The 21,420-nt window shown below is 40.9% G+C and overlaps 1 protein-coding gene across 4 annotated transcripts in view; it reads left to right on the forward strand.

Annotated features, from left to right (window-relative positions):
• The window catches only part of ARMH3 (armadillo like helical domain containing 3), a 128,868-nt gene that overhangs the window by 10,198 nt on the left and 97,250 nt on the right, over nucleotides 1-21,420 (forward strand). For all 4 annotated transcript variants that reach the window (XM_071812074.1, XM_065843753.2, XM_071812075.1 and 1 more), the window contains exons 5-15: nucleotides 485-592; nucleotides 1,711-1,803; nucleotides 2,618-2,692; nucleotides 3,378-3,464; nucleotides 8,825-8,881; nucleotides 9,885-9,928; nucleotides 11,462-11,522; nucleotides 12,465-12,511; nucleotides 13,200-13,275; nucleotides 15,865-15,958; nucleotides 20,797-20,898. In XM_071812074.1, the coding sequence (XP_071668175.1) occupies nucleotides 485-592; nucleotides 1,711-1,803; nucleotides 2,618-2,692; nucleotides 3,378-3,464; nucleotides 8,825-8,881; nucleotides 9,885-9,928; nucleotides 11,462-11,522; nucleotides 12,465-12,511; nucleotides 13,200-13,275; nucleotides 15,865-15,958; nucleotides 20,797-20,898 (844 nt within the window). The remainder of the gene's footprint in view (nucleotides 1-484; nucleotides 593-1,710; nucleotides 1,804-2,617; nucleotides 2,693-3,377; nucleotides 3,465-8,824; nucleotides 8,882-9,884; nucleotides 9,929-11,461; nucleotides 11,523-12,464; nucleotides 12,512-13,199; nucleotides 13,276-15,864; nucleotides 15,959-20,796; nucleotides 20,899-21,420) is intronic.

Below are 21,420 nucleotides of genomic sequence, written 5' to 3' on the forward strand. Positions count from 1 at the left end.
TGGATGTGTATTTGGCATGCTTGAAATAAGAAATAAATCTGGAAACCTCTAAGATGTGCCTATCCATGTATTGGGTGCTGCTTCTGCCTTGCAATTTCTGATCAGTATTTTTTGCCTTAAAGCCACGCTTAGCTATTTTCCAAAGATCGTGGTCCTGTCTGGTACAAACTGGGTCTGGACAGAAGAAGCAGTAAGGTTACCTTTTTCCAAAGTGCTATGAAATGTGAAATGAAGGGGTGAACAAAAAGAAAAAGTATGGATCAGTATATTCTTCTCTAACTTTTTTTGGTTCTCAGTATCCGAGATCCTCCTTAGAAAAAACAGAGGTGGAGGAGAGGTCAGAGAGAACGTATGACTTCTAGGCTGGTGGTGTTCATCTCAATATCTCTTTGCCAGTGCTAGGAATGGGTCTTTGGGCATGTTTTGCTATTGAGTTACAGGTGTTGCCTTACATCTTACCCTCTGTTTTTTTTTCCCTTTGCAGACATTGTGTGCATTGATTCGGGGTGTCCATCAGAAGAACAAATCCACTTCTGGGTTTGACATCATCAACATGCTTGTGGGTTTTGATAAGGCAGAGCTATGCATGAAGGTGAGGCCCTGGCAATGCAGAGAAACAGTTTGCACAGCAGCCATCTTGCAGGGGCAGTGATTTGTAGACAGGTGTGTCTACCAATGTGCAACTTTTGGGGGAAATATTCCAGCCCCTTATTACAAACAGCTGCCTTGAAATTCTTTACCTACTAGTGACACAAAGAAACTAGGACTCCCTCTGTTTGTTAGTAACACAACATGGCACTTTTCTTGCTTTTCCTTTAGCTCCATGCTGTGCAGTCACTATGGTTAAGAAATCTTAAAGCCAGAAAAGGCTGTCACAGGGCATTAGTGCCTGATATTGAACCTCATACATTGTGGTTGATTTTTAGCTGATAGTCATATCCCCTGTTCTCACATTGGTGTCAGCATATGTACAATTTAAAAATATTGATACTTTTCACTGTAAACATGTGAGTTTTGGGAAATGACAAAGTAACCAGTGATAAAGCTGAATTTCTGTTGTATCGTTCATCACTCTACAAAAAATGGTGATTTTTCGTCTTTCTGCAAATAGTAGTACGTTTGGGGAAATATTAAGTAGTAACTTGCCTATCAGAACTACATTTTTCTTCTAAGAATAACTATTACCTGTAACTTAGGATGTGGAAAACCTTTATGAATGTCTGTCCAGCAGCTGTATAGTGTCTATTTTTTGATCATAACTAGTATATGTACTATTAAATTGAAGGTGTGCTGCTTACAAAAAATTTCATGATGCCTGTAAGTAAAATGTAATATTGAAAAAAGAAAGCACTGTTATTAATGTCTTACGAACAAAAAGGACGATCATACCTGTGGAGCTTAGAATTACTTGGTGAATAAAATCTGTTATATGTGTACAAAAATATCTCATGCATCTAGAGAAAATTCTTGGAAAACAATTGTGATGTTATGCCAATGGTCATTAAAATGTAGTTAACATGAAACAACATTGAGAACCAGTAGTGTGAATATGGCCTGTGTAGTGTAGTAGTGTAGTAGTGGCTCAATTATTGATTCTGGAATAACGTGACTTTGTATTGACGTATTTGGATGTCCCAAAAAGCTTTTTATAACAAATGTTTCAAGTAATTTTAAATATTCCTTTTAAATAATGTGATTGTTGTTCTTTAGAATCTGATGGAAAGTTTGGACTCGCTCCTCTGTGCGGAAGGTTCTGAAAGCCTCAAAAGCTTGTGTCTGAAACTACTTCTCTGCTTGGTGACGGTAAAGAAATATCAGCTATATAACTTAAAGGCTTATATAAGCCACATCTTGAGGGATGGAACTGTCTCAAAATTTGAGCAGAATGCTGCAGTGTGGAGCTTAACAAGGGGAAAGAACTTGTGAATGAGAACAAGGGTCAGCCCAGAATGCGCATCATTGCTCTGACCACAGTGCCAATACTGACTAACAGACTATTTTCACTTCACAGGTGCCAACTGGGGCAAAAAGGGGAGAGACACAGGCGGAAATGTCAATTGGAGCACTTTTTATTTTTTTTTTTTTTTTAGGGGAAGAGATGTTTAAGAAGTCTCAGATAAATGGAAAGGGATCAGAGGAGAGGGGTTGAGGAAAGACAGGAATTGTGGAGTACACAGGAGTGGTGAGGGTGCGAAGAATAAGGATGTTGGAACGAACGGCATCTCTTGGAGATGGACAACTGTGAACTATTTTCTCTGTGATAAGAGACAATTGAGTGTGGGGGAGGTGTTTGCTGCCCTGTATGCGATGGTAAAGTGCTCAGTGGAGCATATGGACACTGTATTTTTTCACTCTCTCTCTCACCAGTGTAGCAGTCTGTTCAGCTGCTGATGGCTGTTGTCATGCAGCTGTGTAAAATATCAATCTGTAGATGGGTCGTGTTCTTGCCAGAGAGAGGGGTGGGCAGCAAGACAGATTTCTTCATGTCTAGCTCCACTGCTAGTCACACCTTGACTTGCTGACGAAGTCTGAGATTCTGGATAAGTGTGTCTGTCTGGTAATCCTTGTGTATGCCAGAGGCTTCAAATGAGATTTTAAAACTTGTGTTTGTACTCAGGTGACAGATAACATTAGCCAGAACACCATCCTGGAGTATGTGATGATTAACAGCATATTTGAAGCCATTTTACAGGTAAGGGGCTTTCCCTCTACTAGAGGGGCTCTTTTTCCATAGTGAGAGCTTTCGGTCATATATATTTTTTGCTTTTCAGCTTTTTCAGTGCAGCAGATAGTTGACATTGTGTTGCTTCCATTCACAGCTCAGTCATAGTTTGGGTCTTTTTTATTTATGCTGTCTCCTCCTTACTCTACTCTGCTGGTTTTAGTCACTACCAAGTATTTAAAGTACTTTCACTTGAGATATTTGTGCATAGATAGAAGCTGAACAGATTTCTAGGCTAATTTCACAGAGAATTCCTGTTTTGGATGAACTTTTTTCAGAAGGTATTCTGGATATATTGAGGTTTTTTTCTGCTCTTTGATAAATCATACTTTTTAGAAGTGGAACTGGGATTGGGGAAACCCACAAAACTTGCACAGATAATGTTGGTGATACACTGAGATACTGTCCAGTGCTGTTGAGAAATATATTTGCCCTTTATGCCCAGAAAGCCTGTATGCATCCTCTCTGTTATAAATAAGCTTCTCTGTGTGCCGAACTTCTTGGAAGCACCGCCACTCCCTCAACCTTAAATATCATCTTTCAGTTAGGACATAATTTGCTCTTACATACACATTTCACAGCCACACATTGTCTGAAAGTCTTTGCAAGCTTCCTGAAGCAGGCCTGAACAGAACAGTGTGATTGTTTATTCCAGATCCTGTCCAGCCCACTTAGTCGCAGGGAACACGGCTATGATGCTGTTGTCCTTCTTGCCTTGCTGGTCAACTACAGAAAGTACGAGGTAGGTATTCTTCTGGCTAACAGACACATTACTTCTCTCTACTTTCTTAATTTACAGTGACCTCTGGATTATTTTGGTAGTTTCCAGCAGTACACACTATCACATTTATCAGAGTATCGGCACAGAGCTACAGAAGTTTTGCAAGGCAGTCATATTGTGCTAACTGTATATGTCTCTGATGTATGTGTATGATCAAACGTGTATGATATTCATACAGCTCATTTTGTGCAAACATGAGAGAAACTACCTAGGGGATTCGTATTTCCTTCATGAAAGTATTTTGAGGAAGGTTGTTTTGGAAGAGTTACTCTTGTGCCGAACTTGCATGTTTGCCTCTGTGTGTGTGGCTGTGTGGTTATACATAATCTCCGAAGTAAAGTGAGCTGTCAGTCATCTGGAGATTCAGACTGAATTTGTGATTCAGAGCCTGACTAGCAAACTGAAAGAGCACAGATCCCCAGAAGAGACGGTGAAGCTGTGACCAAAGACTGAACTGAAACATCACAGAGAGAAGTCTGCTCTTTATCTCTTTGACGAATTCTTCTCTGATAAACTTTATTCACATTCCGTTTTCTGAACTGGTTGTGCTACTTTGTGGTTTATTCCGATTTTTTTCTGTGTTACTCATCACCTTGAAAAAGAAACACTTCACATGTCAAAAAACAGCCAATGTTGGCTTTTCTTTGCATGAGGCATGATGCTTTACTGATATTTTTTTTTCTATAATTAGGAATACATTAATGTACTTAGATTGTTAAAAATGGGAAAGTGCTGGAATACCCTCACCTCAACGGAATTACTTGGAAGGGGCAGGCTCTAAAACCTATCTGGTTTTGTTATAGATCTTGTTTTGAATTTTGAATGTATATAGAGAACAGGAAAAGACAGAGCTACACTTAGTGTCAGAGTAGTCCCTGTTAATTTGTCATTCCTGTGCATGTTGTCAGAATCATGAATTACAGGTTCACAGAATCACAGAATCACAGAATTGGCTAGGTTGGAAAAGACCTCAGAGATCATCAAGTCCAACCCTTGGTCCAACTTCAGCCCATTTACTAGATCATGGCACTAAGAGCCATGTCCAATCTCAGTTTAAAAACCTCCAGGGACGGTGAGTCCACCACCTCCCTAGGCAGGCCATTCCAATGCCTGATCACTCTTTCCGTAAAGAACTTCTTTCTAATATCCAGCCTAAACTTCCCCTGGCAGAGTTTAAGCCCATGTCCCCTTGTCCTATTGCTAACTGCCTGGGAGAAGAGACCAGTTCCCACCTGACTATAACTTCCCTTCAGGTAGTTATAGAGAGCAATGAGGTCACCTCTAAGCCTCCTCCTCTCCAGGCTGAACAACCCCAGCTCCCTCAGCCTCTCACCATAGGTCATGTGCTCAAGTCCCTTCACCAGTCTTGTTGCTCTTCTCTGGACCCGCTCCAGCACCTCAATATCCCTCCTGAACTGAGGGGCCCAGAACTGAACACAATACTCCAGGTGTGGCCTCACCAATGCAGAGTACAGGGGAAGGATCACTTCCCTTGTCCTGCTGACCATGCTATTTTTGATACAGGACAGGATACCATTGGCTGAAAATTCATTAGTTGACTATGATTTTGTGTCTGTCTTTAATGTGAATACCGGTGTGCTTTGCAGGAGGATGTTCTTTCACATTTTTGGGATGTGAATTTTGTAGTCTCCTCTCAAATTCCCTGTGGAATATCTGTCCGTGTTTTTATTACCAGTGTAGCTGAGAATTTGGCTTGCTCATTAATTTCTGTTCTAGGAGTAAAAATGATTTACATGTCTTTGCATGGAACCTTTAAAGGGATGTCCCTGATCCAAAACCTAATAATTTTCAGAAGTTATTCCAAATATATACTTATTCAGGTCTTCAGATATATTTTATGGTTTTGTTGTTTTTTTTAAATACCAGTTCTGATTTCAGGGAAAATATTTTTACCTTGATGCTATGTGAGAAAAACATAAAAGAACAACTAAATAATTGACTGTATCAGCAGGATGGTGAAGCTAAGCGTACACAAAAGATTGCCAAACAGAGAAAATGCTGTGAGGAATGGTATTTATTTGATCACTTTCTCCATGTTTTAGAGGATGCCTGCTAGAATAGCAAGTTAAAGCGTAAAACCAGATAGTGACTTTTCAATAGTTAGATCCCTTGATAACATCTAGGTGGAAATTTCTTTGCCTGATGTTCAACCTGCTAGAATCACATATGGTGTTTTCTGCTAGGCAGAGCCGAAAGAAATTAGTCAAAACGTGTTTTTCCCTTTGTGTCCTTGTCTGGCAGCATGTGGTGTATCTGACAGCCCTTCAAGTCCGATTATGTACAGTTGCGTCTCCTTGATGCAGTCGGCTACATGTGCTGAAGAGACGCTTGTCAACATTGAAGAGTCAGAAAGTTCATCTTTTTTTAAAAAAAAAAAAAAAGTTCTCACACAACTCAAATTATTTTAAGTGCATCTCTTTAACAAGAATTATTCCAGCTCGCGTTCTCTGCAGGCTGGCCTGCTGGCTGAGGAGATGGTCTCATTTGGGCTGGCAACAAAGCTGCTGAATTGTCCCTGAAGAGTGTTCAGGGAAAAGTCTTGCAAGGGATAATCGAGTGGACTCTGGCTTTTGTTTGTGTTACAGATGCTAAGTTAAGCACCTAACTAGGGGTTATACATGGTTAGCTTGTTTTTCTCTGCTTTCTTTTCCTACCAAAAATTTGTTTCCCATAGGTTTGTACTGAAGGCTGAGTTACATTTTGGGGCATGGAGATTTCTCTCTACCATATCTGTATGCGTCATCATTTAACGCGTCTCATCTGGGGATTGCATTTCTCATCTGCTTTTAATTGGCTTGTCTTTTAAAAATTACCTGATAATGATCTCTCCACAGCTTCCACCTTCATTTCTATGAGACTGTTGATATCTAAAGGTGGGTAGTTTGTGAAGGACGCCTTGAATATTCCCAGGTTCCAGGAGTTTGTGTCTGTACCTCATCACTGTCAAGAAGACCTTAATGCTATGATGTTTTTTATCTGATGGCAGTGATAGGCACAGACCTGCCTTCTCTGAAGAGCTGAGAAGTGTATTTTTGTGTTCTTTCTGGGGCTAGGTGGAAGCAGAAGCTGTTTCTAAGTTTGTATCACCGCTTCGTTGGCACACTTCTAAGTTTTCTAAATGCTTGTCAACCATTTCTCAAGGCTATTGCGTGTTTCTGCATGTTGTAGAGTGGCAGGCACAGTTTAGGCTTTTAAAACTTGTGCTATGATTCCCAGTGAGAGGAAAATGTAGGAAACTCTGAAATAAAGAGCAGGATTAGAACAGGGAAACAGGTAAAGAGTATGGATTGAGCTTAGGACCGCTTGTACAACTTGCAGGTTGCTGGTGTTTGTGGTAGATGTGCATACTAATGCTCACAGGCAATAACTGTTTGAACCGCTGGCTCTCGAGGAGTAGCAGGAGCAAACTGTGCTTCCTGTGGGCAGCACATGAAGTGTTCTCATCACACTGGTACAGACTTGCACACTGAAAGGCTCTAGAAACTGCCTTGTCTCACACAGAGTAATGCAGTGTGTGGATTGCGCTGATTAGTCATCTGCTGCTTAAGCAGTTAGGGAAGCCAAGGGAAGGCATGACGTGTTAGGGGAATGGAATGCTTCAGACAGGAATTATTAAACAGACTTTTGCAGATATGGAAATGACAGGTGAAAAGATGGAGGGCAGAGATCTGTGGCAAGCTTGGCCAGCTTCATGACCCTGTCAGCCCTGCACTGATGTTATCTTGCTACCAAGCGGCAGGAGACATGGAACATGCATCTTGGAAAGTCAAGGGCGATGGGAGCATGCAGAGTGGTTCGTAGACTAGAGATGACAAGGAACCCACTCTCCTCCATTTCTGTGATGGGACGGCGTGTATGAGTACATCTCAGGGCAGCCTGGTGGCATTGGTCAGTGCAGTATCTCCCAGTTTGCTGATTCCCCACGTCTGGGAATTCGGATAACTCCTCAGCCTCTGATCCAGCATAGCCCTGCTGCCCGTTGCCTGGAAAAGCCCCATCGCTTTTATTGGTCACGAATCGCAGGCTGGCCTTGCCTCTGTGAGTGAGCTGTGGTGTGGAGAGTTTCTCCTTGTTATATAAGGAGAGCAAGAGAATTACTGAAATTGGCAAAACTAAGATATATTTACAGGGATGGATTTTAATCTATATTTAATTATGACTTCTTGAAGCTTGCTTCTGCTTTACTGACACTGACTAAATTTCGGAATGGAGCATGGTTGTACAGACGGGACCATATATTGTTATTCGGTAGGAGCCTCTACTTCAACTTCAAGGATATGTCTTTGCATGCTTTGTGCACAAATTGGTCTGAGTTTTCTGTCTTTTTCTAAGACAGCAGACAGGGCTGCATGCTGCTTGAGGCAGGCTGAGACTGCCTGAGCTTTGGTCTGTTCCCATCAGTTTCTTTTCTGAACCAAAAAGAAAGCCTGATACTGCTGAAGCACCAAATAATTGTGAGAGTGGTGTTTTCTAATCAGTCTTTTTTTTAATCTTGCTGTAAAGCCATGAGCAAATCAGTCAGATAACTGTGTTACTTGTAGGGCTACATCTGATGCCTGCTTTGTGTTTTATTCTTCCCATCCACTTTGGACTTACTAGACAGATTGAGTCTTGTCTTCTCTGCCCTAGTTCCAAATCAACTTTGTTAGTTTTGCACTGACGCATATAAACCAGGAAAAACAAATGTACATTGCTAATCTAAAATGCTTCCCAAATTATTGGGACTTATTTTTATAGATGGAGCCTGTGTGCTTTGTTCAGCTAAGTTCAAGGAGTTTATATTCTCCAGAGGCTTCTGGCTCTCAGTGTTATAAACTGTTCAAGTGTTGAGCTCTAACCCCGCAGCAGATGAGTCTATAACGTTGTCATGCCTTCCTGGGTCCTCCTTCCTTTAAGCAATCTTTGCAAGGTGTTGCAGAAGGGAGATATCTGAACACTAATGTTCAGTCCCAGTCTCGCTGCTTGCTCCTGCTGTGTGACAGCGTGTGTCACAGATAACGGCATTGCAGGACAGCTGCTCCGCTTTCAAGACTGACAGATGAGCTATCAGAGGAGCAGAAATTCCCTCTCAATAAAATCAGGAGACTGCCTGGCTGAGTGAGTAAAGAGAAGGTGTCCCAGGCATAGCAGCCTTAGCATGTGCTGTGACTCTTGTTTCTTTGTGTATATTCTGCTTTGTGGTACAGGAGAGAGATTCTTCCCAGGTGGTTGGGTGAACTTGCAAAGGTAATAGTGTGTTTTTTTTCCTGAAGGCTGAACTTAAAACCAATTTTCTTTCTTCCTTCTGGTACCCTGAGCAGTCAGTGAATCCCTACATTGTGAAGCTCTCCATTGTAGATGATGAGGCCACACTCAATGTGAGTATTTGACTTGATTCCACTGTGCTGCTGGGGGTGTTCCTTCATGTGCGTGTGGTGTATGGTGGAAATGAGGTCTAGGAACAGTGCTACTGTAAAGACAGCAGGATAGTGGGTTTCTGCCCTAACTGCACTCTTGCAACAGCTCAGGCAGCTCTTGATTTGGACAGTTTGATCACCAGTTAAATGGTGGTGGTCATTGAAAAGGTAGGTAGCAAGGAACATGCTAAAGTTGATCTGTTATACATTTATGAACTGTCTATACATTATTTGCTGTCACGTGCCAGAGAGGCACAAGATAGCTTATGCCAAAGAATATCTAATTTCCAGTGCTGTGTCATCTGATTTTACAACTCCACAAGTCAATTCTTGTAACTCAGTGGAAGCTTGTACCTGAGTCAAGAGTCCTGCAGCACACTTTGGGCTGTAACCACTGCCTAAGTTTTTTATTCAGACCTGGACAGAAAGTGGCAGTGCACTATGAGCTGCGCGAGGTCTGGACTCAGAAGCTGTTCTTCAGGTGTGAAGTAAAAAGCAAGCTCCATGCTAACTAAAGGGCAGGAATGATTGTTCTGAGTTAATTTAATTAGCTTGACGGAAAGGGCGATCGGTAGGTCTGAAATGGTGGAACCTGTTTGTAAGAATTGAAAAGGTTGCTAGTGTTTATGGCCTTTGTCTTGAGCTTTTGGATGTCTTTCCTCTGACACCAACTTCCTTCTGAAGTTCTGCTGCTTTATTGAGGCTTCTTGAGTGAGTAAGCTCCAAGGAAAGTAAGTTTTCTCTGAACTTAGTAATTAGGTATTCAACTTTAAATTTTGGTGTCTTGATTTGGTTTTTGGATGATATTTTTGTTGTATCATATCATGTCTTAATAGTTCAAACAGCTTCAGGGGAAATTCTTCATAGCATGCTGGGTTATCTTGGAGGGTGCAGCTCTGCTGTATGTTTGTGTGTGATTTCCTGCAGTGAGATTTGTAAAGATTTTTTAACACTCTTTTTTCAGGGTATGGGACTTGTAATTACCCAGGCTTTATCGGAGTATAACAGGTAAAATCAAATTTGTCTCTTGTTTTTCAATGCATGATAGTTTTGCAATGCATGATAGTTTTGGTACATTTCCTTTTTTTTCCTTTTTTTTTTTTTTTTTTTTTTTTTCCTGTTAAAGCACTTATTTATCATCTAACAGCCCTGATGCACCCAGAGAAGCAGGAAATAGTCTTATGCTTTGAGGTACTTTGGCTCAGTTGCTGCTGTCATTGCAAGTGTAAATGCATCTGTACCAGCTCTGCTGATGTGCTTCAGGAGAGATCTTACTGTAGGGGAGGATATTTAGTATATGTTTTTACTATCACGGATTTTACCGTTGTATGAACCTTGTGTAAAATCTTAGTCCCAAGTGCAAGGGTAAATTATTTGCTGAGTATCTGCCTATTAGAAAATTAATGTAACTGAAATATGGTCTAAAACAAATGTATCCAGGCCTATCCACATACCAGATCAGAGATGATTAGGGAGTGTATGCTCTTGCAAATGGTGGATAGCGTTAACTGGTTTTGAAGAAAGAGATAGAAAGGCAGCAGTAGAGGTAGCGTGTTTCCAGCCTCTGCTTTGTAAGCAACAGCAAAAAATGTGTAAGTTTTCCTAAGAAGAAAGTCCTTCAGGAAAACTTTAAAACCTATAGCAACTTCACCTGAGCAACCCAAAACTTTTTTTTGTGCAGTAGGATTCTCCAAGTGTCGAGAAAAATGTTTTAATTTCTTTGAAAGTCTGCTATTATAGATAGGCAGATGACTTGCAAGACGATGCAAGTTACCAAATCACAATTTAACAGAGGGAATTATTACAGTAAAGCAGAAGAAAACCTCACCCACCCAACTTCCTTCATTCTGACAAAAACCGTCTCAGACTATGGCCTCTCTTGCTTAGCTCTTTCTTTCCCACTTTCAAAAAAAAAATTTTTTTTTTTTTTTGCATGTTGCGTTGTGTGTGATCAGATTCAAGACACAAAAAATGGCCACGTGAGCTTTGCTAGTCCATTTGAATGTCAAGTGAAGCAACTTAGCTTAAATGTGGGGTACCCAACCTATTTGTTGGCTTCACTTACTCCAGGTATGAGGGAGCAGGCCCGATCAGGCCATGAACCATAATGGTTCTCTTGGTTTCTGCTGGCCACAGGGTGATCAGCTCTGGTTTGATCTGTAGCAGGTGATGATGGAAATCAAACTGTTCTGTGGTTACTGACTGCGTGTTTGTGTGGTTCATTACTGTTTTGCCAGCGCAGGACAAAATTTCCTAAGCCGCTTGGTCCCTCTCCTTCAGTGTTAGCCCAGGCTTAGGTGTGTCCTCTAGAACAGCACAGACATTGCTCAGCCTCACATGTTTCAGAAACCCCACTTCAACTCTACACAGTTCACATGCCTTTGCATCTCTTCTTGTCTGTTCTTGAAAAGGGATTGTGAATGCTGAAGATTTCTCCATCCTTTATCCTTATCAGAGAAGACTGTCTCATAGGGATTTATATAAAACAACCCTACTTCCATTTCTAACCCTGAAGCTGGATCCTTATTCCTTTTTGTTCAGGCAATATAAAGATAAAGAAGAGGAACACCAAAGTGGTTTCTTCTCAGCCCTAACTAATATGGTAAGCAACCTTTTTTTGTTCTTAAGAGAGGAGCCTTCATGGAAGTTTAGCAGGAGGGTATTTCCAAAAACTGAGTTTGGAATGTGGGTTCTGGAGGAGATGCACTGATCCAATCGAAACCAAATACAACTGAAATGGCTGGGAAAGCTCTTTAAAAGGACGAGATCTCTCTTCTGGTGTTGATAATTTAATTTGTTTTCCTTTATTGTTTTCATTCTAGTTGACCTTATTTTAAACATCACAATTACTTTTTGGACACTTGTAAATAGCTGCTTATTTTTAAACACAAGTTGCTGCTCTGCTGATGTAGCCTAAAATAGAGAAGATGAATATTTTTGTGACAAAGTCTAGTCTGTCATGAGCTTTAGAGATCTGTTTCTTTGGGTGCACTGTAGCCATTAATTAAGGTTGGATTTGGCAGTGAGCAGTGCCTGCATTTTTGGAGGGCTACCCTCCAAAGACACTTGTGAATTTCTTCCTTATAAAGGGTGACCACTGTTCCGCTTGTTCATTTTGGCTTTGCTTTAATCTGAAATTTAACTGTAGTACAAGAGTTCAGTGTTGGCAACTGCAAGTCAGGAGTGGGATGGATGAAACTGCTACTGTTCTGGGCCAAGCAGATGGGAAATTATTTCTGTTGTCCTTTTACAGAATTGCAGATTAATCCAGGTTGGGATTCAAGATAGTCTTTTTTTTTTTTTTTTTTCTTTTGTGATATGACAGGTGAAGCATTGGTCAATGACAGTAGCGCAAAACGAAATGTGTTTGTAGATGGGCATCCTGTTTCTCATTTGTATTTTGCTAGTATTAGAATGAAAGTTGTGTGTGTGTCTTGGGTGAGAACACCTTTCCCAGGGCACTTTGATTTGGTTAAATCCATGTCTTCTCTCTTGTGAATAGCTTTCATAAATTCCTCCTGTGCAATGCTCTTTCTTTCCATAGGTGGGCAGCATGTTCATAGCAGATGCTGATGAGAAGATCTCAGTCCAGTAAGTGCACAGATGTTAGTTACACAACAGTTGGCAGCTCACCATGCTGATCAACATGATCTGCTCCATCATGGAGCTGTTTTAATGTAGCAAAGCAAGCTAAAGATATATCAGTTCCCTTGTAACTGAAATGGTACTGCACCTCTGCAAACAATGGGTTCTCACTTAAGTGAGGAGGGTGTAACGGGAGGAGCCACAACTGAATTGCTTGTAATGAAGTATATATAAAAAAAACCAGCCCAAATATGTGGGTTTTTTGAGGCATTTTTAGCATATAATAAACATATTGGAGGTGGCAAATAAGAAATGATGGTTTGTGCACTCTTGTCCCCCATAATGTGTTTCCTAAATCAAAGGGGAGAAGTGATAGATATGAGGGTTTATGGTGTCTGTAGGAATGCCTTCCCTTATTAAAAAGGGCTTTAAAGGGAAAACACTGTTTGAGACTGAACAACTTGGGAGAACTTCAGCAAGAAGGGAACAAAGACTGTAGTTGCGCTCTAAAAATAGCTACTTTTATAGATTAAGTACTACTAATAATCAGAAGAACAACTGGATTGCAGAGGCAGAGTTTCATATAGTTGAAAATATATTCTTTCAGATGGGCCATGCTTCTGAAAAGGTTTGCTCTTGGGATTCTTATCTGCTGTTAGCCCTTAGCTAACTGTGCTTTTGTCTCTGTCCACAGAACAAACGAAGCAATCCTTCTGGCCCTCTATGAAGCTGTTCACTTAAACCGGAATTTCATCACAGTTCTGGCACAAGTGAGTTTCAGTGCAATGTTTGCCCGATTTTTTGTAGTGGATGTCTTTCAGATTAGAAAGTCAAAAATGGAACTGGTAAGAAGACAAGTTTTCTTTTATCTTACGCACTTGTCATAGGTGTAGATGGGCATGAAAGATCAGAAGCAAACCAGGGCCTGGGTTTATTATTCTTTTAGGAAATGCTTCTAGCCTTGCTAGAAAATGAGTGAAGTTTTGAGGACACAGCTCATGTTAGAATGAGCTATTTTTCCCACTGAATGGGAAGGGCTGTGTGAAATGCCCTATTGGTACTGCCTTTAGTGAGTGTGCAGTGGGTGGAGTGGTGGGGGTAAGATTGCTGCAGCTATGAAAGCAATTCATACCCTTGGTGAGTTAGGGTTGAGGGAAAGAAGATGGTCTGAGTGTGCATGGGCTGCGTGTTGTTGTTTGTCTAAGTATCCTCTACTCAGGGACTAATTGACATGTGAGAACTGTTTTTTTCAAATGCTGGTTTGTGTTCAAATTTCCTTGGAGAGCCCAGTCCCATTTGCTTGGGACACTGTTGCCAGAACATGGCACTCCTGCTTGTGCTGTTTATGGTGAACAAACAGAGCTATGGCTGCCTTCTGCTCCATATCTCTGACCACAAACATCTGGATACTTTTCTGCACAGAGTGTGAGTTTGCAAAGGCAGTTGTGACTGGGGAGACAGGTAATTAGTCTGATTTGCTGATTGTGCTGCAGCTAGCTGGAAGGATAGCCTGGTAGGTTGAGGAAAACTTCAGGTTTGGGCTTTTAATTTGGCTCGTCAGTAACACTGGTAATCTGTGAGAAAAATGACAAGATAGTTAACACCTTTCCCCAGTCATTTCAGGTCCTCAGAGTGCAGCCATCCATCACAGGTTAGACACTTGGCATGACAGAGGAGACCTTTGGTGGTTCCTTACAGTAGAAGTGATGGAAGAGGTCTGATAGGTGAATCTACTGGCTCTGAAGAAAGCTCTGTTCCATGGGTTGTTAATTTGCTGAGGTTCCCTGTCTCTCTTTTCCCAAGTTATTAATTTCTGCTGCTTGCGAGAGATTTCTGCTCTCTCAGTTCTGGGTAATACCAACTCAGGCCTTTCTGTGGTCAAGATATCCCTGAGGGAAGAGAGGCCTTTGGCAGGGAAAAGAGCAGGGCAGGAAAAGAGCAGCTGGAGTAAAATTGCAAAAATAAAAGGATGAACTAGTTACTTGTGAAAGTGATTGCTGAAGAGACCACTGATCAGCGGGTTTAATTAAAGTGGAGGTCTGATGTTCTTGCGTGGATGGTCTGTAATCCTTCATTTAAGAGAGGGCAAGGTAGGTCATGCTGTCCTTTGAAAAAAAACACGTAAAGCTGATGAATGCGCTTGTCTGAGTCGGTGCCCGTTGCCAGGGCCTGTGAGAATGACTGACTACCTGCTGCTGTGTGGGCACGTAGGAAGAGCTGTGGTAATGCCTGAAGTGTTAAGGTTTTTGTACTTAGTGGCTTGTTGGTCCCCAGTTCTTGCTGCTAGGTGGCACTGTTATCTCTCAACTGATGGTTAGTGTTTGGGGAAAAAAAAGGTAAACACCATAGCAAAATCCATGGAAGCAAATCTGTTTTATGTAAGATTTTAAATGGAAAATTGTTTTTTGAAGCTTAAATCAGTAACTGTAATTATTTAAAATTGTCTTTGAATTGTGGTAGGTGTGTCTGTACATCCCAGAAAATTTGGAATTAGTCATAAAATAAGATATTCAAAGACAATGTGGAAGATATCTGCTTGTGAAAAATCCTGCAGAACTAACCTCAAGTCAGCAGTTCTGTATCCCTTTATTTTGTTTTGAAATTGCAATTATGTATTAAGGCGAAAGATACATTTATGTAAAACTTGTCTTGTGAAATGGACACTTTGTTTGGCAGCCAGACTTAAAATAGCCTGGCAGATTGTCTACACTGTTGCCAGTGTGTATAGATCCAGAAGCTTGCAAAGAGTAAAGTCAAAGCAGTAATTAGGCAGGAAACTATTAACAAAGATGAAATGGGGAGAGTAACTGACTGATGAAAGCTGAGAGGATTGATAATGGTAGTGTTAATGTTATGCATTCTTTTCCTGCAGTGCCTGGGCTTTATAGTGAGACAGGGAAGTAATAAATTGACATAATCTTTGCATATGAACAGGTGGAGGGCAGAAGTGAAGAGCATTTGCTTTTAGAAAGAGAAATAAAAGGGTCTTGGAGGAAGACTTCAAATGCGCACCCTTGGGTTGTTTTGGGGAACCTCGGAAGCTGTAAATGGCGTAGGCTTCTGCGTGCCTTTTCCCATTTACACTGGGGAAGACCATTTAATCTGTCTGGGGACAGCCACCACTTTCTGATGTATTTGCATGTTTTGTGGAGTAAAGAAATGGATGTACAGTTTAATTGTAATGTCCACAGTCAGGAAGCATAGCTTTGCTTTTAGAAGGAGAAGCTGAAGTTTCTTGAGACTTCCTTAGTTGTGTCTATTGTGTGAGAGTATGAAACAGGACAAGCAGCGATCTGTGTGACTAGTGCTTCAAGAAGCTGTTGACCTGTGTATGTCTGGGCATTTGTGTTTTCTGCTAGAGCCATCCTGAAATGGGGCTGATGACAACACCAACAAGCCCGATTCCAATGACACCTGTCACTCCACTTGGAACCACCCCACCTTCTTCAGATGGTAAGAAATATAATGATCTCCTGGGGAAAAAGAATTAAAAACTTTAGAATAACTAGCAAAGCATTTTCTCAAAATGCCAACTAATGAGGTCTGGAGCAGATGTAACCTGGTAGTGTCGTCCTGGAGCGACTTGCCTTACTAAACATGAGCCAGATTCTTTGACTTGAATTGATTTATTTTTTTCCTTGTATATGGAATAAGTGGAATTATGCTGATATTCCTTCTGAAAACAGTACTGTCGCAGTATCTGCATGAAGATGCACCCAGCCCATTAGTTATTCTTTGTAGGCTTTTACTTACGAATATTTCTAGTGTCAGGTTCTTTGCCTGGGATTATTTGTTGTTGAAACAGATTTACAGAGAATCACAGTGGATTCCTGCTTGTCATTAATACATTTGTCCCAAGCTTTGAATTATTTGGGATTTGAATCCAAGCTGGATGTGGAGGTATTCCTCCTTCTTACTGCCTTTTCTCTGATAGGCTTTGTAAGTGACTGCTTGCCCTGAGATTTTTCTTCTAAATGAGATGTTACATGTCTACATAAATACACTTTGAAATAATCTAAAATAAAACCTTTTTTGTTTAATGTATGGATAGGTATAGCCTAGTTTAAGAGAAGAAATCAAATGGCTTTACTGGCATCTTCTAGATCTGAAGAAAGCGTTTAGTGAAAGAACAGGTTCAGTTTGAATAGAGCACAGTTGGAAATATTTCTGGGGAAAAGCAGCCTGGGCTACTCAGTTATATCAGCTATTCAGGTCATTTGATATCCTAGTTAAGGATGATCCTCCTTGTGGGTGAATTCTGTCTGGTTACCATGGATATCAAAAGCTTCAGTTAAAAAGCCCCCTATGTCTCAAGTCTCCATGTGCATATAACATCAAATGTAGAGGGACGGGCATTTCGTGGGCGTCTGTTCAACGTGTTCGTTGCAAATGTATCCTCCCACACACCATATTATACAACTGACAGAATTTATGCTTACCTACATCTACAGCTTGCTGGCACTCCCTTTTTTTAATTTACAAAAAAAACCCAAACCAAACCAAAAACCCGAAAGGAAAACAAAAACTCCATCCTGCTTTCAGCAGAGGCAGTGATCTTGTGAAGCTTGAGGCTTCTTGTTGCATGTAAGGTGACTAAGTTTAAGGAGAGGAGCTGATCTTAATGTGCAGCAATTACATCGGGAAATACTCATTATTTCTGTTTGCTGTCACTGTGCTGATCCCTACTCCCAGTGACTTTTTTCTTTTTTTGAGGACCTCAGCTCAGTTTGAGTGGTGGCGCTTTAGTATTTTAAAAGGTACGTCAAAAATTTCCACATTTTGTAAGGTCAACTGTAAAATTTGCCTATGGCTGAGAGTTAGCAAGAGGCTTTACGGCTTTGGAATTAAAAGATTGCTTTCTTCTTTTTCCTGCATTAAAAAAAAAAAAGTGTAGTTGAGCTATTTTCAAGTTACATCAATGTGTAGAAATCCATCTATGGGTTTCAGGCACTTTTTTATACTGACTGAGATTAAAATTGGGTTAAAATTCTGGTTTGAAATTTCTCTGTAAGCCTATAGTGTGAATTAAGACCTTTTAAAGTTTAAAAATGTCTATTAAAAAAATCAGGGTCTGTAGCATGAACCAGGATAAGCACTGATGTGTTCTTCAGAGTGATTTCTTTTTTTTTTTTTAATGAGACTTTTGCTAGAAACTGTTGATCCATAATATGTAAATCAAGTGTGCCTGTCACCATAGTTATCTAAATGTCAGTTTACTTACTGTTGTTAAATATTCATTCACTGCGTTCGTTGTAACAGCTCCAGGAGGACCCACTGGGGATATAAATACCTTCTTCAGACTTTTAGCTAAATCTTTGAGCTATTCAAAATATTGGGGGTGAAAAAGCTTCCAGTCTTATTGCACAGACTTTGCCATCAGACTGGGCACATTAGCAATGTGTCAGGAGACCCAGAGCTTCAAGACTGAATGGACTAAAGCAGCTCACACTTGGGGATGTGCCGCCTTTAGACGCTAAAAGCCCCATTATAATTTCTTTGATGCAATTCGAACAGTGAGGTTACATTGATCTATTTGGCCTGTTGTTTCCAAGGGCTACAATTTCGTATTCAAGGTGATTGTATAATCCTGTGCTGCATGAGAAGCTCTGCTGTGCTCTGGGCTTCTCAGTGCTCAGTTTAGAGTATCCTGCGTTTTACTGTTGGCTCATCTCCTTCATCCTTCTGTGCCGGTGCTTGCCCCAGTTTCAGGATAAATAAACCTTACCTGCCTCATTTACAGGGTTATGGATTACAAGACTTGAATTATGAAAGGCAGTTTGTTAAAACAGAATTTTCCCTGAGCCAAAATACAGTTGCATACAGAATCAAATCACTTCCCTTCAGAGCACCAAACCTAGCCATCCAAAATTCAGATCTGAGTAATTTCTTCCTTCTTGCAAGGTCAAATCTCATAATAAATACCTATTTCTTTGGTCAAGAGTGAGAAAAATCTTGAGCATTCCTGAGGAGGTATGCAAAAGAGACAATATAGTTCTTAAGATGCATGTCCTAGTGGTCTGCAGGTCTGTTTCTAGTGCAAAGGGAGTCCTACCTTAGACTGTCTTTATAGCTTGGAAAGAGAGAGGGCCTTCTGGCAATGGTAATTGAAGCTACCTATGACCTCCTGCATGTGAAAACCTGAGAGTTTGAGCTCCTAGGCAGCCGGAACAGTTTTATTGTTGTGTCAGGACAGACTCAGAGCTGGAAAAGCTCCCCTTGACTCTTTGAATCTAGTGCCTCACGCTTGCAGGCACATCATCACAGAATCCCTTAAATTTGTCAAGTTCTGTCTCAGTTTGTTAAATTTGTTTCCCAATAACTCCTGTTGGGAGGCATTTTCAGCATCTTGTTTCTTGGTTGGAAATCTTCAACTTTCCAACCTGCATTTCTTGTCAGTTTATACTCATTTATCGTGATGTTAACCTTACTTTGAAACATGGGTAGCTCTTTTTCATACGTTGGGCTGCTCACCTATGTATTTTTCTGTCTCATAAGAAGGGCACTCTGTTCCTCTGGTCAGCCTACTAGTCTTTCTCTAAACTTGTTCAAGTGTGATTTCATCCTCTTTTAACATGGATTCAGCATAATTACACACAAGTGTTTGGGACGAGGCCTCACCAGCATCTTGTGCAGGGCATTAATGTGTTCTTATCTCTGCTGGGCATGTTGTAGGACTGGGCTTACTCTTCAGTGCTTTGTGCTTGTAGCTCATCACCTCATAATCTGACAGTGTACTGTGATATCACAGTGTTTCGTTTGCAGCTCATGAGCTCTCAGCTTGCTATGGAAATAAATCCCTGAATTCCTGACCTTATGGCTTGTACTGGTGAATTTCATCTTGTATTTATTATCTGGTCCTTGGTTTTGTCCTGTTCTTTGTGTGCAGTCTGGTATTCCTCTGTGTTTACACATCCTAACTTTCTGCAATTAGCAAATTCATTAACAAACAGCTGTTTCTTGTGCCCAGGTCACTCACAAAAAAGAAAACTGTTCCCTAAACTGACAGTTAAGGAATACAAGTAGTAACTTTTTCCCAGAGTAGTAATTTCTCCAGTTGTTTCTCCTTTGACAGATCTTCAGTATACTTTACATTTCTGTATTGGTTTGCACCTATCTGCTTCACTCTTAATTTTTCATACAGAACTGCATTAAAGGCTTTATTGAGGTCCTCCTAGACTTGCTCCATCTGTGTAGTGTGATATGTTTATTTTTTTTTGTCTGAGATAATTTATCTTAAAAGATACCAGACTTATCTGGCAGGATCTGCAGGTAAATGTGTGCTGCAATGTTCCACTTTTATTTCCCCTGCTGCAATATTTCTCTTAAAACGTTTCTGAATGAGGAGGCTGAGAATGGCCCTTACGGACAGCTCAGGCTCAGTCTTCAGTAAAAATGTGGCTCAGTCGCATGATAGGTGTTTGACAGCTCATCAACTCGGTGCTTCAGATGGTACATGGGGAGTGAGCAGGAGGCACACTGTGCAATTAGCTGAGTAATTGAGATGCCTTCTTGTAAAGTCTAAGGCAGATGATGTCCAGTGTTAAGGTGTCAAAAGTGCAGCTGGTGGTAACAAGGAGCATATCCTAGAGAAATACCAATGAACTGCTGTTCTGCTTGCAGTATAGAAAGTACATTTCTGCTCCCTGCTGTGTTGTGATTTCTTTAGCACAAGAGATGATTACTTCTGCTTCTTGATTTTTATAAAACTGCTCTTTCTACCTCTCTTTTCTACCATTTTTGTCATGCAATAATTGTTACATTGCTGTCTCATGTGTTGCTTCTACAAGAGAGGCTGCTGTTTGGAGGGAAGAAGGGCATTGATGTGGACCTTTTGGAACCGAAATTCCAAAATTGCTGAAACAGGGAAGGATCTTTGCTGGGCATGTTTTTTCCCAGACTATGAATGGTGTGAATGTTAGCTGTGTTGGTTGTAAAAATTAATAGGATATCGGTGAGAATATCTTGAACTCCCTAGGTTGGCAATGTTGATGAGTGCTAAAACAGCAGGCTGATCTTCCTCGGGGTGGCAGTGGGGGCAGGACAGAAAGGGGTATCACTTTGCTGAGTACCACAGCGTATACATAGAGCAGGAGAAATGGCCTCTGCGGGAGTGGTACTGTTCAAGTCTTTGAAACAAAATCTTTGCTGGGTGGTCATGAAGGAGGAGGAGGTCAGGTGACCCTGCAAGTGAGCTGATCCTATACCAGGTCTGTGAATCTGTGGCTTAGTTCTCTGTATAGTTCTCTCTTGTATTTGAGGAGGTTAAATGTGTCTTATCTGCTTTGTTCTAGTTATAAGCTCTGCAGAGCTGCCTTTGGATGCTGATGTGCAAACTAGCAACCTGCTGATAACCTTCCTGAAGTACAGCTCGATTGTGATGCAGGACACAAAAGGTAAATTCTGTTGATGCAGCAAACAGTGCTTCTTGAAGTCAGGAGGGCCTAAGAACATGTCTAGCGACTCCAGAAATAGAAGTTAACTGGAGTCCCTTAAGAGGACTGAAGATTCCACCTTTTGAGAAAATGAAATCTTTTCTTATTGCAAGATAAGAGTTATGAGATGGGGAGACACCTAATGCTGGCAGGAGAGAAGTCAAATGTGGAAAGAATAGAATAATAATAAATAATACTAATAGTAGCTAATAACCACACCTGTCCCTCTGCAGAAGGTGTGAGCATATCTGTTTCCAAACTACCTAGGAGAGAGGAGAAGTCATGTACCAGCAAACTGTATTTTTGAGAACACTTGGAAGCTGACACAGGAGGCAAAACTCAGCATTTGGAGGAAATATTTAATTTGTCCAGGCAGGCAAGAGTGTTTCCTTCTACCTACTAGCCTGCAGTCAAATTGTACCTGGTTGTCTTGTTCTTGTTCAGTATGCAAGGTAGTTGAGGAAAAAATAAATAATTGAAATT

This window comes from Patagioenas fasciata, chromosome 8 (genome assembly GCF_037038585.1).
Source record: "Patagioenas fasciata isolate bPatFas1 chromosome 8, bPatFas1.hap1, whole genome shotgun sequence".
Lineage (NCBI taxonomy): Eukaryota > Metazoa > Chordata > Aves > Columbiformes > Columbidae > Patagioenas > Patagioenas fasciata.